This window comes from Coenobita brevimanus, chromosome 57 (assembly GCF_032717465.1).
Source record: "Coenobita brevimanus isolate Jiangsu-jjx chromosome 57, ASM3271746v2, whole genome shotgun sequence".
NCBI classification, from domain to species: Eukaryota; Metazoa; Arthropoda; class Malacostraca; order Decapoda; family Coenobitidae; genus Coenobita; species Coenobita brevimanus.
Genome location: NC_137010.1, coordinates 7,015,008 through 7,031,325, shown reverse-complemented (window position 1 = coordinate 7,031,325; position 16,318 = coordinate 7,015,008). Strand labels below are relative to the sequence as shown.

At 40.3% G+C, this 16,318-nt stretch overlaps 2 protein-coding genes across 2 annotated transcripts in view; both read right to left on the bottom strand.

Moving 5' to 3' along the window:
* Positions 1 to 12,524, bottom strand: part of LOC145402284 (uncharacterized) — a 44,618-nt gene extending 32,094 nt beyond the window's left edge. The window contains exons 1-2 of the mRNA XM_080274413.1: positions 12,351 to 12,524; positions 5,168 to 5,411 (exon numbers count right to left, since the gene is read on the bottom strand). Of these exons, the coding sequence (XP_080130539.1) occupies positions 5,168 to 5,411; positions 12,351 to 12,524 (418 nt within the window). The remainder of the gene's footprint in view (positions 1 to 5,167; positions 5,412 to 12,350) is intronic.
* Positions 12,525 to 13,845: 1,321 nt separating this feature from the next.
* Positions 13,846 to 14,259, bottom strand: LOC145402283 (uncharacterized). Its single transcript, XM_080274412.1, has one exon. The coding sequence runs from the start codon at positions 14,257 to 14,259 to the stop codon at positions 13,846 to 13,848; it is 414 nt and encodes a 137-aa protein (XP_080130538.1).
* Between the last annotated feature and the right edge of the window lie 2,059 nt (positions 14,260 to 16,318).

The following is a 16,318-nucleotide window of genomic DNA, read 5'->3' as shown; positions in this document are numbered from 1 at the left end:
ACGGGACGAGGTCATTAAGTGTGACCTCAGGGTTAAGGGACTGAACAAGGAGGCTGCAATGGCTCATGCAGCATGAAGAGCTGCCATTAGGTGACAAAGGCTGACGCATGCAAGCATGTTGGAGCCTTTAAAAACGAAACGATATATACTGTATATATATATATATATATATTGTGGTAAGTGGGGACACTCATCATCCACTCACTCAATGTAGTGCTGCTCTCGGGTGTCTGCCCTTTCCTCTTCTCCATCCTCTTCTGTCTTCCTTTCCTTCATTCTTTCCTTGTCCTTCTGCCTACGGGTGACTTTACACTCCCTCTTCTGTCTTTCTTTCCTTCATTCTTTCCTCTTCCTTCCGCCTGTGGGTGACTCTACACTGAGTGACAAGCCAAACGGTTTCCTGTACACCAAGAAACCATTTACTACGCTGAGTGGTAACCATATAACCAAATTTTGGCGCCTGGTGGTTTAGTGGGTAATTATTGCACTCCAATCGGATTGAGCCAGTGAAGGTTTATATCCAAAGGGTGGTTGGGGTTGATTGCTCATGTAATGCCACTCGGGGATTAGTGAGGCTGGTCACTCTCATCTTAAATGTCGGGACCAACTGCCTAGCCCTGGGCTCCTATGCTCCTCATGGGGCAATGTAGGATTGGATGATGGATTAATGGATATATATATATATATATATACACAGTACATCCCCACAGTACGCGAATTCCGAGTACGTGATCTCCCTTGTACGCGAGGACCATATATTTTTTTTAATTAGTGTATTTTTTATTAGTAAGCAAATTGAGCTCCTTGTAAGCGAGACGGGCAGGGAAGAGTGGCCCAAATCTGGGGTTAACCCGAGTACACAACATTGCCCCCCCAAGATGTGATAACAGGTAAAAGCCTATCTTATCTTTTGCCAGACGCCATAATCCTGTAAGAGGTGGCCATTTGACTTTGAGTTATTGCTTTTACGGGGAGGGGCACTAATCCTCCACCAACCCACTTGTTGACAAGTAGGGAGCACGTATGGGTTGGTTATATGGTTACCACCCAGCACTGTAAATGGTTTCGTGGCTTACAGGAAACCATTTGGCTTGTCACTCAATGTAAAGCCACCTGAAAAGGAAAGAAGAGCAATAAGAGGTAAGAGGAATGATGGGAGATAGAGGAAGAGAGGAGAGCAGGCACAGAAAAAGAATGATAAAGGTTAAGGAAGAAGTAGGCAGCACTACATTAAATGAGTGGATGGTGGTCGCCACCACCTACCACCAATGATTTACCTAGTAAAGCCATGATCTTGTAGGTTTACTTTATCTTAGGTAATATGTCTTAGACAGTTTCCCTGTATAGCACAATACTTAGGTCTGAAAGGCGTCTCAAGGGTTGCCCATGAAGGGGGGTGCCACCCATATGTAATTTTTCCCATAAGTTTATGTATTCACAGTATGCGAATTCCTAGTACGCGACGTCCTCTGCCGCCCATATAGGCGTGTACTAGGGGGATGTACTGTATGTATATATATATATATACAGGTAACTCGCACGGAACACGTGGGTTTCGTTCCTACCGTGCCGTGTTAGGTGCGAAATCACGTTTATTTAAACTACTCCATATTTTGCTCCCTAGACCCCCCAAAGTGTTGTTTTGCTGTTATCTGTCACTGGTAATCACTAGAAAGCACTTTAAGTGGTTAGAAGGTTTATTTCATGTTATAACTCACAAATACAGTACTCCACAGCAAAACTTCGACACACAAATACTGTACGTAAACACAAGGAAACATTCCGACGCCGATCATAGGTAATCATATAAATCAGGTTAATTGGTACCAGTGCTTTAACTTACAAGCACATACCAGAACAGTACATATTTAACTTAGAAATGCAGTGCTGTGATATCGAATGATTTCAGTACATAATCTGTTAGGAATGGCTGGAAAAAAAAAATGTTATGAATACATTTTCACCTTTTTGATATATGTTTATGGTAGTTTCGAGTTATTTTTTACGTTATCGTTGTGCCCATGCTTGGAAAAGGGAGCGAAAGAGTTGAATTTTCAGTCCTAAATGAGAAAACTGCACATCCTCCAAGGCTAGACTCTGCCACGGGAGAATAAAGTGGAGGGTCAGTCCGATTAGCAATAAGGAAGTTGTGTCACAACTTCCAGCTTCCACACCACGAGTATGGCTAAAAATAGAATCGTAATGCAGTTTCAGAACTAACAATAAGTCTAATTATTACGAATACAGATACAAAGCAGAAATAAATACGTTTACAGACGGGGAAAACGTACTTCTTCCGTCATAACATGTTCATCTTTCTCTATCATTTTACCTTGTTATTTTCGCAATATATATTGCTGTCTCGTAAACAGGGTGGTTGTTTGTGTTTTGCAAGGGAGGAAAAAGATTGTATTTTCTGTCTGGGTCGAGATAATGGGTGTAACTATGTGTGGTTAGGCATGGCCACGAGCGAAAAAATCGTACATCCACTCATCACGATATCAGGTGGTGAACTGACAGATGACACACGAGAGGGTGAAGTCAAGGTCAGTCTCATGTCCCAGATTTTCGTTCACTTCCCGAAAGTTTTCACAGTTTTCTACAATTTGCATTGCATCAAATGATCCAAACCATTACAGCAAACCTGAGCAAATAGGTAAAGATACCAAGACAAAAATGTATTTTTCTCTTATTATAAGTCTTTAACGAACAAACTAAAAAGGCAATATTCCGACACCGATCATGGGTAATCACATAAATCAGGTTAACTGGTTACAAGGCTTTATTCAATGCTTTAATTGCTTAAAAGTACATACCAGAACAGTAAATATTTAACTTACAAATACAGTACTGTAGAAAAGCAGTACAGTAAGAGTTTAACGAACAAACAAAAAAGGCAATATTCCGACGCCGATCATGGGTAATCATATAATTCGGGTTAACTGGTTACAAGGCTTTATTTAATGATTTAACTTTATTTAAGTGCTTACAAGTACAGTACATACGAGAACAGTAAATATTTAACTTACAAATACTGTACAGTACTGTGGAAAAAACGAACAAATAAAAAAGGCAATATTCTGACGCCTATCAGGTAAACTGGTTATAAGACTTTATTTCTTGCTTTAACGTTATTTAATACTTACCAGAACAGTACAGTACTCTAAATATTTAACTTACAAATACTGTGCTACTGTACTCGGGAATGTCTCACTCACTGAATAATTTCCCGCCTAGATCGTCACATAATCAAAACAAACCGCGTGCTGCGGTGACGTTCGAGGATTTGATCTTTCAAAGGCCTCTCCTGCGTTAATTTGTAGTTTTCATGATGGTTTTTTTAATCTTACGTTGTCTTATATGTATCCCAGCCCTTACCGTGTATAATTGCGAGCAGTGACGTTCGAGGATTTGATCTTTCAAAGGCCTCTCCTGCGTTAATTTGTAGTTTTCATGATGGTTTTTTAATCTTACGTTGTCTTATATGTATACCAGCCCTTACTGTGTATAATTGCGAGCAGTGACGTTCGAGGATTTGATCTTTCAAAGCATGATGGTTTTTTAATCTTACGTTGTCTTATATATATATAGCCCTTACTGTATATATATATATATATATATATATATATATGTATATATACAGTAGAGCCTGACTTAAATGCAAAGAGACAGCAAGGCTGGTGACAACTGTGAAGGCCTAAACTGCCGTCTACAGTTTTATGCTAGATATACACTACCACTTTCACTCACTCAATGCCAGATAAGAATCTGGAAAATCAGTTTAAGATTTTTCTGGCTTTGTTTTTACGGTTTTATTATGTAACGTTAAAAATTATTAGTCCCTTTTTACCGGAAATGTGTTTTGATGTACCCCTGTACATCGCTTGTAAACACCCGTGAGACACTGGAACCACATCCGTGGTATGCTGGTACATCTTCAAATGAATGGCAACTTATGGGACTCAGGGTAGCCCGGTAAGGCTGTTTCTGAGGACCTCATAATAGCAACAGCTCTGTGTCTTGACAACAAAGACTGTGACGAAATTCTGATGAATTCTGACACCGTAAGATGTGTCATGACTGAGCTGCAGTGGCACTAATGGCTTGCTCACTCATCTGTGATGTAACCCCTTTTAGGCCAATCATTATTTTATATATAATTTCCGCTATAGATATCATACTATACCCTCCACTGACAAACGTCAAAATTTACACCCCTTGGCCTGCCTGAGAAAGCCAGTTACCACGCACTTGACCACGAGCGGGGGTGTACAGGATGTTTTTCTCTCATGGTGTTGCTGGTGGATTCTGATGGTGATGAGTTTATTCCTCATGACGATACTTATTCAGATGTATCAGATGATGACTATGATCCTGAAAATGATGGCAAGGTTGAAGTGAGCAAGGAGGAGGAGGAAATTAGTAGCGAGTTTAGTGACGCCACACTCTTGGCAACAAGTGGGTCAAGGTCGCCATCACTGTCACGTGTGTCCACAAACTTCATGCTCAGCTTACAAGGTGAATAAATGAGCCATCCATCTGTGCATGACATTTTTTTAAAGCCAGTTTGTGCAGTAGTTACCTGGGTAACAGTACTTTAGCATAAGATATGTAATGTAAACTTATATAATGATTTATTTTATAATATTTTTTTTATTACTAACATCATGCTGGGTTTTGGTGATCATCAGCATACAAACAAATAACAAAGAGTGAATAGTCTGGACGTGGCAAAAAACATAAACTACCCCTTACACTACAGGAGGGGGAGCTGTCAGGTCATTATGGAGGGTAAATGTAGTGTTTACACTGGCGGTAGGGGTCAGTAAAGAAGGGGTTAATGTGCATGGAAGGTAACAGCCACCTTTCCTGTCTTTCCAGGGGTTAAGGAACAATCCGAGATGGTCCCATCATGTCATGGCTCTAATGCAGAGGTAGGTGTATGAACAAAAACATGACAGAAAACATGGTCATGGGAAGCACAGGAAAGGCTGCCTACAATTTAGTTATATTTGTTTCTTACATGATCCTTTCACGTTGATCATGGCTACTTTATTTCACAATGAAAGCAGTTCATATCTGCAGAATTTGTGCAAACTAGATCTTAATACTTGAAATGATTATGCATGGACATATGTAAAGATGAAACAATAGGATCACTACTGACCTTCCACATTGTGTCGGCTGATGGGGGATTTGGTGGTTGGTGTAAGTATCCTGTATCCAACTGCTGGTAAGTGCTCTGGTGACTTTGTCAGGGAGAACACAGAACCTTCTGGATACTCCCATCGGAACTGACGCTCTCCAATTGTGATTATGTCCTTGTGAGCCAGAAACCTCACCTCCTGTGCAGCCATTGGGTGGTCATTCACAATGGTTGCCCGTGCCCGGCTCAGATTGGTCACGTATGCCTGAAATGAATTGGAGTTCTTGACTTCTCCAACAAGGCAACTGTTAGTGCTGATGTTGCAGACCCTCAATTTATGTGGGTTTGAATTGCGTGGAAGGCAGACAGATATCTCTCTATGTTAAGGTGACCAGATTTACTGGAGGATTTGAATAAAATGAAGAATTGGACAAAAAAAATGGCTGCTTAGCTTTCATCTAGAAAAGAGCAGGTGCATGAGAATTGGCAGAACAGAATTAGGACAGTGATTACCACCTTTATAATCCAACTGAAAGATCTACAGTGGAAAAGGATATTGGTTTAGATACTTATACAGGCAAACCCCGATTTATGATACTCCTAGATGCAATACCCCAAAATAGTGATGAGGGTAGAAATACCACCCTATCCCACCTATCGTAGGCTTACCCCCGGTTTTGAAATGGATTTTATTTATTCTCATCCATCAGACAAAAAAGTGTGAACAACTCGACGATTCAGCAAAGAAAATTTCGTGTTTCACCACTGAACTGCCATCTTACCTATCATGGAGTACATATTAATTTTAAATATTAATACTTATGAACACCTTAGAGAGTAGACATTCACGCACTGATGAAAACTGTGACACTGGTAATTCATGTTTACATTCGGGCAGTTCATGGAAAAATGCTGTGAAAATATTTGAAAGGAATTTCTAAATGCTGGAAAATAAGAGAGAAGAAAAAGGAGCTCAACAACCAGACCAGTAGCTAAAATGACATAAAGAGGGGCCCAATGGCTATCCTGATCGCATCATCGACTGATAAATCATGTGTTTACATTAAAGTTGTTCAAGGGAAAAACCTTTGAAAATATAGAGGTATTTCTAAATAAATGTTGGAAAATATGAGAGGAAAATAATAGAGCTCAGCAACCAGAAGAGTAACAAAAACGACATAAAGAGGGGCCATGGAAAAGGCTATCATGATCGCATCATCAATCGATAAATCATGTGTTTACATTTGGGTTGTTCAAGGGAAAATGCTCTGAAAATACAAAGTAATTTCTGAATAAATGTTGGAAAATAAGAGAGAAGAAAATAAAGGAGCTCAGTAAACAGAACAGTAACAAAAACAACATAAAGAAGGGTCACTGAAAAGGCTATCCTGATTGCAATCCCAGTCAGAACATCAACGATTCTCTGTCACAACAATTCACACCTTGGATGATTCTGTCAGTAACCTATTATTCTTATTATGCAAAATAGATATTTAATTGTCCTGGAACTGTTTGATGATAGGATTGTATACAATGCTGCTGCTTCTTCTCTACCGAGTTTGAATGCAAATCAGAGATCGCATTTTCCAGTGACCTTGACTGGGTACAAGTGAGACAGGCATTGCTTTTAAGCTTAGGTTGGCTTCTTTACAGCTGTTAGGCCATTTAGATTGGCTTAAACTTTGTTTTGGACTCATCTGGATGGGTTTAGAATATAGTTTGGGGGAAACCAAGGCTCAAAAAGGCATCTCTATACAGGTATACCCCAGTTTAATCATGTACTGTAATTGGTTAGGTAAAAACCCATTGTTAGGCGTGGTATCGTATATCAGGGTAATTTTAACATGTAAAGTAATGGGATGCGTTTTTCAGCCTTGGGTTTCCCTCCCAACCAAGTCCAAAACCCACCCAAATGAGCCCAAAAACAAGTCTAAAGCCAATCTAAATGGCCTAAAAGCTGTAAAAGGAGCTAACCTAAGCCTAACTCTTGTAAATAACTCACTAAACCCAACAAATAAAATTGGAAAATTGTCAAATGTCTCAAAAAAATCAAACTTAGTAAACTGTACCCCAAAATGACAATGTTAACCCCACCTAGGGCTAAAACACATCGTCTAAAAACAATATAATTCAACCTAACCACACAATTTTGGTCTAAAATATCATCAAAATCGGTTTAAAAAATCAAAACCCACCGTTAAACCAGGGTTTGGCCATCATCAGGCAGGGTATGGTGGTATTTCTACCATCGTTAAGTAGGGGTATCGCATCTAGGAGTATTGTATAGTGTATTGGGGTATTACCGTACATGTTACATCTACCCAGAGATACAATACCCCGCCTAAAGATGGGTTTTTACTTAACCAATTGCATCATTCAACTGGGGTATGCCTACATGTAGCCCTCGTCCGCTCTCACCTGGAATTTGTCAATCAAGTATGGAATCCTCACTTAATTAAGGACATAGAAGCAGTGAAGAATGTACAATGCAGAGCAATCAGACTCCTGCCAAAAATAAGGAGAGACTGAGGGTCTTGAATCTACCCACACTCTCTTATAGAATAATATCAAGAGGATGTTTAACTGAGACCGTCAAGGATCTCAGTGGAAAATGTGACAAGGCCTGCAGTGGACATTTTTCAGGAGGGAGGAGAGTACAAGGGGTAACTTGCAGAAGCTGGTTAAACCAAGATCGAGACTCACCACAAGAAAATATTCTTTTCCTTGTAGAGTGGTAGATACTAGAAAAGCATCGCCAGAGTGGGTAATAAATCGTGAATCAGTGGCAGTGTTTGAAAAACAAAATGATAAATTCTGGAGTGACCAAGAGCAAAGGTTTAATTACAAGGCACAAATATCCACCACATGTAATCAAGATGTCAGTCGTCAAGTCGGTGATGATGGTGAGGGAGGTATAGAGCTGGAGTTACAGACTCATTAGCCTTTTCCAGATGATCTTCTGTAAGCATCTGTATGTACAGTATATATATATATACATACAGGGGACCAAAAAAACTGAACAAGTAAAAAATTAGGTTAAAGTTGCATGGTATAAGAAGAAAATTTTTAAAAAGATTAATAAATTTATTCAACAAATTTAAATATTTTTCTTCTTTTTAATTTTGTGCTTTACTGAATTATATTTTTTTCAATTAAACATTTAAAAAGTCCCCCACCCCCCAAAAAAAACCCTTCATATAAAGCATTCAAAATTAAACATTTCCCTCCAAAATTACCAGTTAGTATTACAGATTTTATATTAACAATTAAGTATTTCATTTGGTTTGGATTATGATTAATTTTACTTATTCATCATAATTTCATAAAAGAAGGCCATGTTATATCTAATGTAATAATGAATTTCTAAAATCAACAATTAAGTTAATCTGCTCAAAAAGCAGGACAAACATAAAAAAAAAAGCAGACTCGTCACCTTATTAATATATACAAATGGCCTTCCACATTTGTGGATTCAACTTTCCAAGTGTCGCAGATTCGCAGATTGCCCCTCTGTGGAGCCAAAATTCTGTTCGCAGCTGCAAAGTATAGCAATGCGGACGCTCCCGGGTCATTTCGCACCAAACCAGGCCCGCACCAAACCACTGCACTCCTCTGTCTCTCCCTCAGTCTGTGTCCTGCCACTGTCACAGTCGCTTCGCTGCCTCTATGCTGCCACACCAAACCTCCCATATCTTCATTTTTGTGCCCAATAATTGCGCTTTCACATATTCAAAGGTAACAAGTTCATTGCTGTGCAATCAGATGAGTGAATTAGCACCCGTCTATGTGATTTACTTGTAATACCTTTGCCCCACATATCATCATCATCATCACAAGTCATCAGAGTTCATGCCAAAACTTCAGGGACAGTGGTGAGTTAACTCTGAATTTAATGGGTATGGATATAAAAAGCTGGGGTAAATATGTAGCTGAAGACTTGCCCACATTCACGTGGATGTGTGCGAGACGCACTCAGTCGCAGGAGTCTGTGGAAGTCACCAGGTACATATTTACCCAAACTTAGTACAGTATAGTCATACCCAATCAAAACTTATTTGTTATTAAATTTTTCTTGTACAGTTGGTTTGTTACTATTTGTGATATTTTATGCTGCTTTCAGGTCCCAGATACGGTTTATTAGGTACAATATGTGCACACTTGCTCACAGGGGATGATATGCAGCCATAGAGGCATTTATGGTAGGATGCATCAAACATTTGCAGGGGTCTGTCTCTCCTAACCCTTGTGAATGTGGAGGGCTGCCTGTATGTGTGTGTGTGTGTATATATATATATATATATATATATATATATATATATTTCTATAAGTATATAAATGTATACTGTATATATATATATATATATATTTTATATATATACAGTAATCCTCGTACTTTCCGGACACCCCACTTACCGGACATTGTGGGCCTGGACCTTCGGAACCCAAAAATGTCCCCCCCCAAAAAAAAAAAAATCTCCAAATATTTTCCCACCCGTAATTTGAAATTGCCGCGTGGCACTGAACAGCTGGTTTACATCACGGCCCCTTCACCCCTTCCTTCCTCCCCTCTCCCCTGTCAGGGTTGCCATTTGGTATTTTTCATTACCAAATGTAGGCCACTTTGGTAACGAAAAATTTGTTTGGTAATGAATCAGAATAATGCATTACCAAACAGATTTTTCATGTGTATGAGGATACACAGGATCGAGATGGTGGATTGTTTGCTCTCTCTGATTAATCTGCTAGCAAACATAGCGTGAAAATAATCAACATGCTGTGAATTATGAGAAGAGTGATTACATGTACAGTAATCCCTGTACTTTCCGGACGCCCACTTTCTGGACACCCCCCTTACCGGACATTTTGGGCCTGGGTCTTCGGAACCCAAAAATGGCCAAAAAAAGAAAAAAATCCCCCCAAATTCCAATTTCTTTCCCACCTGTAATTTGAAACTGCCGTGTGGTGCCGAACAGCTGTTACACCATGGACCTTTCACCCCTTCCTTCCTCCCCCCTCCCCTGTCAGGGTTGCCATTTCGTATTTTGCATTACCAAATGTGGGCCAATTTGGTCATGAAAAATTTGTTTGGTAATGAATCACAATAATGCAATACCAAATGGATTTTTCACGTGTGTGAGGATACACAGGATGGAGATGGTGGATTGTTTGCTCTCTCTGATTAATCTGCTAGCCTATATACAGTGAAAATAATCAACATTGTGGTAGGTGGGGGCGCTCACCATCCACTCACTTGGTGTAGTGCTGCTCTCGGGTGTCTACCCTTTCCTCTTCTCCATCCTTCTTTCCATCCATCCTTTTCTGTCTTTCTTTCCTTCATTTTTTCCTCTTTCTTCTGCCTGCGAGTGACTTTGCACTCCCTCTTGTGTCTTTCTTTCCTTCATTCTTTCCTCTTCCTTCTACCTGTGGGTGACTCTACACTCAGTGGCAAGCCAAATAGTTTCCTGTACACCAGGAAACCATTTACTATGCTGGGTGGTAACCATACAACCAAATTTTGGCGCCTGGTGGTTTAGTGGGTAATAACGGTGCTCCAATCGGACTGAACCAGTGAAGGTTTATATCCAAGGGATGGTTGGGGTTTATTGCTCACATAATGCCACTCAGGGATGAGTGAGGCTGGTCACTCTCATCTTAAATGCCAGGACCAACTTGCCTAGCCCCGGGCTCCTATGCTCCTCATGGGGCAATGTAGGATTAGATGATGGATGAATGAATGGATAATCAACATGCTGTTATTTATAAGAAGCGTAATTACATGAATTTCCACTTATATATATAATTAGTGAAGAACAAATACTAGCTTTATGAATTTGGTAATGAAAATTGAGGAGTTTGGTAATGTGGCCGTTGCGATCTGGCAACTCTGTTACCCCATCATCAACAGTCACAGCCTAACTCCGATCGAGAGCAGATGCTTATCGTGTTGGAAGCCACATGTGCTTGTTTTTTGTGAATAAACTGCAATACCTCGCCACTAGACCACACAGGAATTTACAGTGTTGTGCTGTGTTAAGAAATTAGAATTTAGAGTGCAAAGGATTAACTGTGGAGTGCAAACTGGCAGTTGAAACCAGTCCAGGAGCCAGGGACTTGTAAGTACCCAGAATGTTTAATATTGAATAAACTCACCTCTAAAACCTCATTCTCTGCTTCTTTTGCATTTATTTCAGTTTTTTATGCCCCTTATTGGTGTGATTTGGGTCTTAAATAGGTGCTATGCATGTCCAGTAGGGAGTTGTTTTTCTGAGTCAGGGTAGGTTAGGGTCCATAAGTACAAGTGAAGGAGGTTGGGTCCCACTTTCCGGACATGCCTTTGGCTCTATTATATCGGAAAGTGGAAGGATTACTGTATTTCCACTTATATATATAATTAGTGAAGAATAAATGTATAGCTTTATGAATTTGGTAATGAAAATTGAGATATTTGGTAATGCAGCCGTTGTAATCTGACAACTCTGTTTCCCCGTCACCAACACTCCAACAGTTATTGCCTAACGTCGATGGCGAGTAGATGCCTATCACAATGGAAGCCACACGTGCTCTTTTTTTTCTTTAATAAACTGTGAATAAACTGCAATACCTCGCCACTAGACCACAAGGGAATTTAGTGTTGTGCAATGTTAATAAATTAGAATTTAGAGTGCAAAGGATTAACTGTGGAGTGCAAATTGGCAGTTGAAACCGGTGTGGTGCAGTTAAGAACAATGTGAAGTGTTAAACAATTATAACTCACAGTGCAAAGAACTACGTGCAGCACAACACTGGATTACTGTACGTGCTTCAAGAGCATTTTCACCACTGCCATAACCTCAGAAAAGCCATCCACAAACGTGCTGTAAGTACCCTGGCTGAGGTACAGTCACTTCTAATTCCTCATTCTTTGGTTCCTTTTCATTTATTTCATGCTTTATGTCCATTATTGGTGTGAACAAGGTCTTAAATAGGTTTAAATTGGTGCTATGCATGTCCAGTAGGGAGTTATGTAGGTGGCCTTCAAAGTTAGGCTGGGTGAGGGTCCTTAAGTACCAGTCCAGGAGCTAAGGGCCCACTCTCCAGACATGCCTTTGGCTCTATTACATCAGATAGTAGAGGGATTACTGTATGTGTGTGTGTATATATATATATATATATATAATAGGAAAGAGAGAGAGAGAGAGAGAGAGAGAGAGAGAGGGGCACTCACCTTGCCACTAGGATCAACTTCAACCTGACAGTGGCGTTGTGATACAACAGGCAGTTGGACCCGAATGTCACACTCCATGTTGCGGCCCAATGAACAGCTGGTGTTGACCATGGGGTATGGGGTGCCATCACACCCACTGCGCTTGATCACCACAATGTAACCCAGCACCTTCATCTTAATGCTGCTGTAGCACTACCCTTCTATGCTGCTGACATATCCTGAGGGAAGAGGTTAGTCACCAAAAGTATAATAAAAGTGGGTATTTTTTTTTTTTTTTTTTTAATGCTAGGAAGAAGGAACCAAAGGCAAACGAGCCTGAACAAACTGTTCCTTCCAAGAGAAAAACAAAAAACTAGAGAGAGCCAAACTCAAGATCCGATCATTTTGAGATGCCTGGATACACTGCGTTTGAAGGACTGGAGATCATAGCTAGCAGGAAATACAGACAGAGGAAGACAGCTCCAGAGTTGACTTATTGCATAAATGAAGGACTGGGAGTAACGGTTAACTCTTGCATTGGAGAGTTGGACAGAAAAAGGATGAAGTTTGCTGCTAGATGGGTGCATAGCACCCATCATAGAGGTTGAGGAACGCACACAGACAGTTCAGAGGAGCAGTGACCATTGATGCAGCGATAGAAAAAAGATAAAGATGCAACAGTGTGGCAAAGAGACAGGGGTTGAAGGGAGCTGGTAAGAGGAGGAGAGTTAATGAGACGAAAAGCCTTTGACTTCACCCTATTGAGAAGAGCTGTATGTGGGGAACCTCTCCACACGACTAAGTTGTACTCTACACAGGGGCGGATAAAACCTGTGTAGAGTCAACAATTGTGCAGGGGTAAAGAAGGAAAGGAGTTGGCTTAGCACACCTAATCTCTTGGTAGCAGATTTTTACAAGAGATGTAATATGATCTTTCCAAGATATGTCCCAAATGAATGAAACCCCAAGCATGTTCAAGGATGATGCAGGATTAAGCTGGATATTATTAAACATTAGTGGGTACACCTGTGGAAGATTTTGTCGGGTTGATAGGTGTAGGAACTGAGTGTTTGATGCATCAAAAACAAGATTATTTTTACCCCAATCAGAGATACGAGCATCCAAGGTGGGCATTAAAACTTCCAAATGGCTGAGGATTTTTGTTTATTTATTTCACAGCCAATGTACTATCCTTAAATTACCACACCACAAATATGACTACCAGAAGGACCACTAATGTGTAGCTATATAGCCGCAATTTTGTAAGGCTTTCTGACAGGTCAAGAAAAGTCACATGGTGTTCTAGCGAGACAGTTTCTGAAAAATCAAGACTGGTCTTAAGCAGTCCTGCCCTAGAGCCATGACTGGGTTTACCCAGTCCTGCGCACAAAGGATGCGCAGTAGCACTGGGCAACAAGGAGAGCAGGAGTGTTCCCTGTCCACAGTAAACAGCTGATGACTCACTGTGGCTCACCATCGAAGAGTTATACAGCACTAGGACTGGTGTCTGTCTCCCTCAATGCTGTGGGAAGCTGAAGCTTCCTGAATGGGGGGGGGGACGGGTAACCTCAGAATCCAAATAGAGTGGGTCTTTCTTCATCCATTTTTTCAGCTGGTTCTTGAACTGATTGACTGACTCACTGGCTACCACAGTTTCTGGTAGTCTATTCCACTCTTCAACAACCCTCTGGCTAAAAGCTCTTTTCCTCACAAAGCTCCTGCAGAGTTTCTTCTGGAACTTATAGGAATGTCCTCTCGTCCTTTCCTCACTGCTCCGTTCAAAGAAGTGTTCCTCTTCCAGTTTATCCACCTTCTTTGCTATCCTGAATGTCTCCAGCAAACTAGTTTTCTTCCTCCTAAATTCCAGTGATGGGAGCCTGAGTTCCTTCAGTCTATCGGAATATTCCTTTCCATTCATCCCTTTCACCATCCTCGTTGCCCTCCATTGAACCTTCTCAATCTTCTGCATTCCATTCTTGAATATCAGTTGGGCTACCGGTATACAGTATTCCAACTTGGGCCTTACAATGGTCTTGTACAACAATAAGAAAGTCCTCGGATCCCCAATCTTGCATTTGCTCCCACAGCAGTTTTATTAGCACTGACACGAAATGTCAGCATCTGATCAAAGGTCACCCCTAGATCCTTTTCTTCAACACTGGCGTAATCATAGCATTTCCAATCCTGTATTCATAGCCTGGGTTCGTTCTTCCGAAGTGCATGACCTTGCAATTACTCTCATTGAACGGCAACTGCCATTTCTTTGTCCACTTTTCCAGCCGATCAATATCATCCTGGAGACGATCTGCCTCATTTTGCACCACTCAATATACCTTGGCATCATCCACAAAAAGAACAACGGATGACTCCACAGCCTGGGGCAAAGATGGCGGACAGAAGTGAAAAGTAGATATTATTCAAAAAATGGAATTTTGCACAATTGTCAACAGTGACATAGGACTGACAACTATAGATGCTACTTGAAATGAATGCATGTTTAAATGCTCACAGCTGACTTCTAGTAGAAGGCCTCTTCCCTAGGCCTGCGGCACCAGTTCATCACTTATTTAACTGGGTCTAAAATGGTGGTGGTCAGGGTGGTTGTGTAAATAATTTTAGCCTTATAATTAAATTTCTGCTCTTTGTTCTTCCAGGCAAGGTCCATTTTTTTCTCAAAATTCTAATACTGATCTTGCACACACTACAAGGCTCTTCCATGTATCAACCACTCTATCACAAAATGCATACTTTTTCAAATTTAAACGTGCTTGTTGCTTGTATATATTCCTACCATGCCCCCTTGTTGTTGATTCTTCTCTGCTCTTAAAAATGTCCTTACACACTTCACTGTCATAAATTCCACTCATAATTTCAAATGTTTCAGTCATATCCCCATGTGTTCTTCTGTAGGCCACGGTGGGTAAGTCCAGCTTTCTTAGTCGTTCCTCATATGTAAGATCCTTCAATGCAGGCACCAACTTTGAGGCTCTTTGCTGTACGGTTTCAATTATTTCAATGTATTTCATTTTACAGTAAATGGACTCCAAATCTGATTTGCATATTCCAGGTGTGGCCTCACCAGTGCTGTTTATAGATATTTAAACATTTCTTCATCTAGCGTGCTGAAGGTTCTCCTTATCAATCCTACCATTCTGTTGCTCCTGTTGATCTTCTCTGCCAGGTGATCCTCAAAATTCAGATTACTGTCTATCACTACCCCTAGATCTTTCTCTTTGCATATTTCTTTAATCTCTTTTGTTAAAACATATCTTCTAGCTGCTGCTGTTCTCCCTATTCGCATATAACTACACTTCTCCGGGTGAAATGTTAGGATCCATTTATCAGACCATTTCCCTGCTTCAGTCAGATCATCTTGTAATTCCTCACAATCCTTGGTTTCACTTATTTTCTTAAATAATTTAGTATCATCAACATAAAGATATATTTCACTGTAACGGATTACATCAGGCAAATCACTGATATATATAACAAGCAATAGTGGTCCCAGAACAGGACCCTGTGGCACACCACTAATTACATCCAGCCATTCTGAAGCTTGCCCTTCAACAATAACTCTTTGCTTATAATTACTCAAGAATGCTTTTAATCCATTCTAAAATATCTCCAACTATGTTGTAGCTTTTCAGTTTTTCCAGTAGTCTTGTGTGTGGTACTGTATCGAATACCTTCATGAAATAACAGTAGGCCTCGTCAATTGCACCTCCCTCATCTAAAATCTTTGTCCATTTATCAAGGACCTTAATCAGTTGTAATACCATCGATCTTCCCATGATAAACCCAAGTTGTCTGTCACTAAACTGATTATGATCTTCCATGTGTTCTATCATTTTTCCCCTGACTACAGATTCCATGAGTTTATAAATGATGCTAGTGATAGATTCCATGAGTTTACAAATGATGCTAGTGAGACTAACTGGACGATAATTTCCAGGATCGGACTTATCTCCTTTCTTAAAAATTGCAGTTAC

What these genes read in the sequence shown, in the direction of transcription:
- LOC145402283 (XM_080274412.1), bottom strand. Translation starts at nt 14,259, where the DNA reads ATGGTGAAAGGGATGAATGGAAAGGAATATTCCGATAGACTGAAGGAA.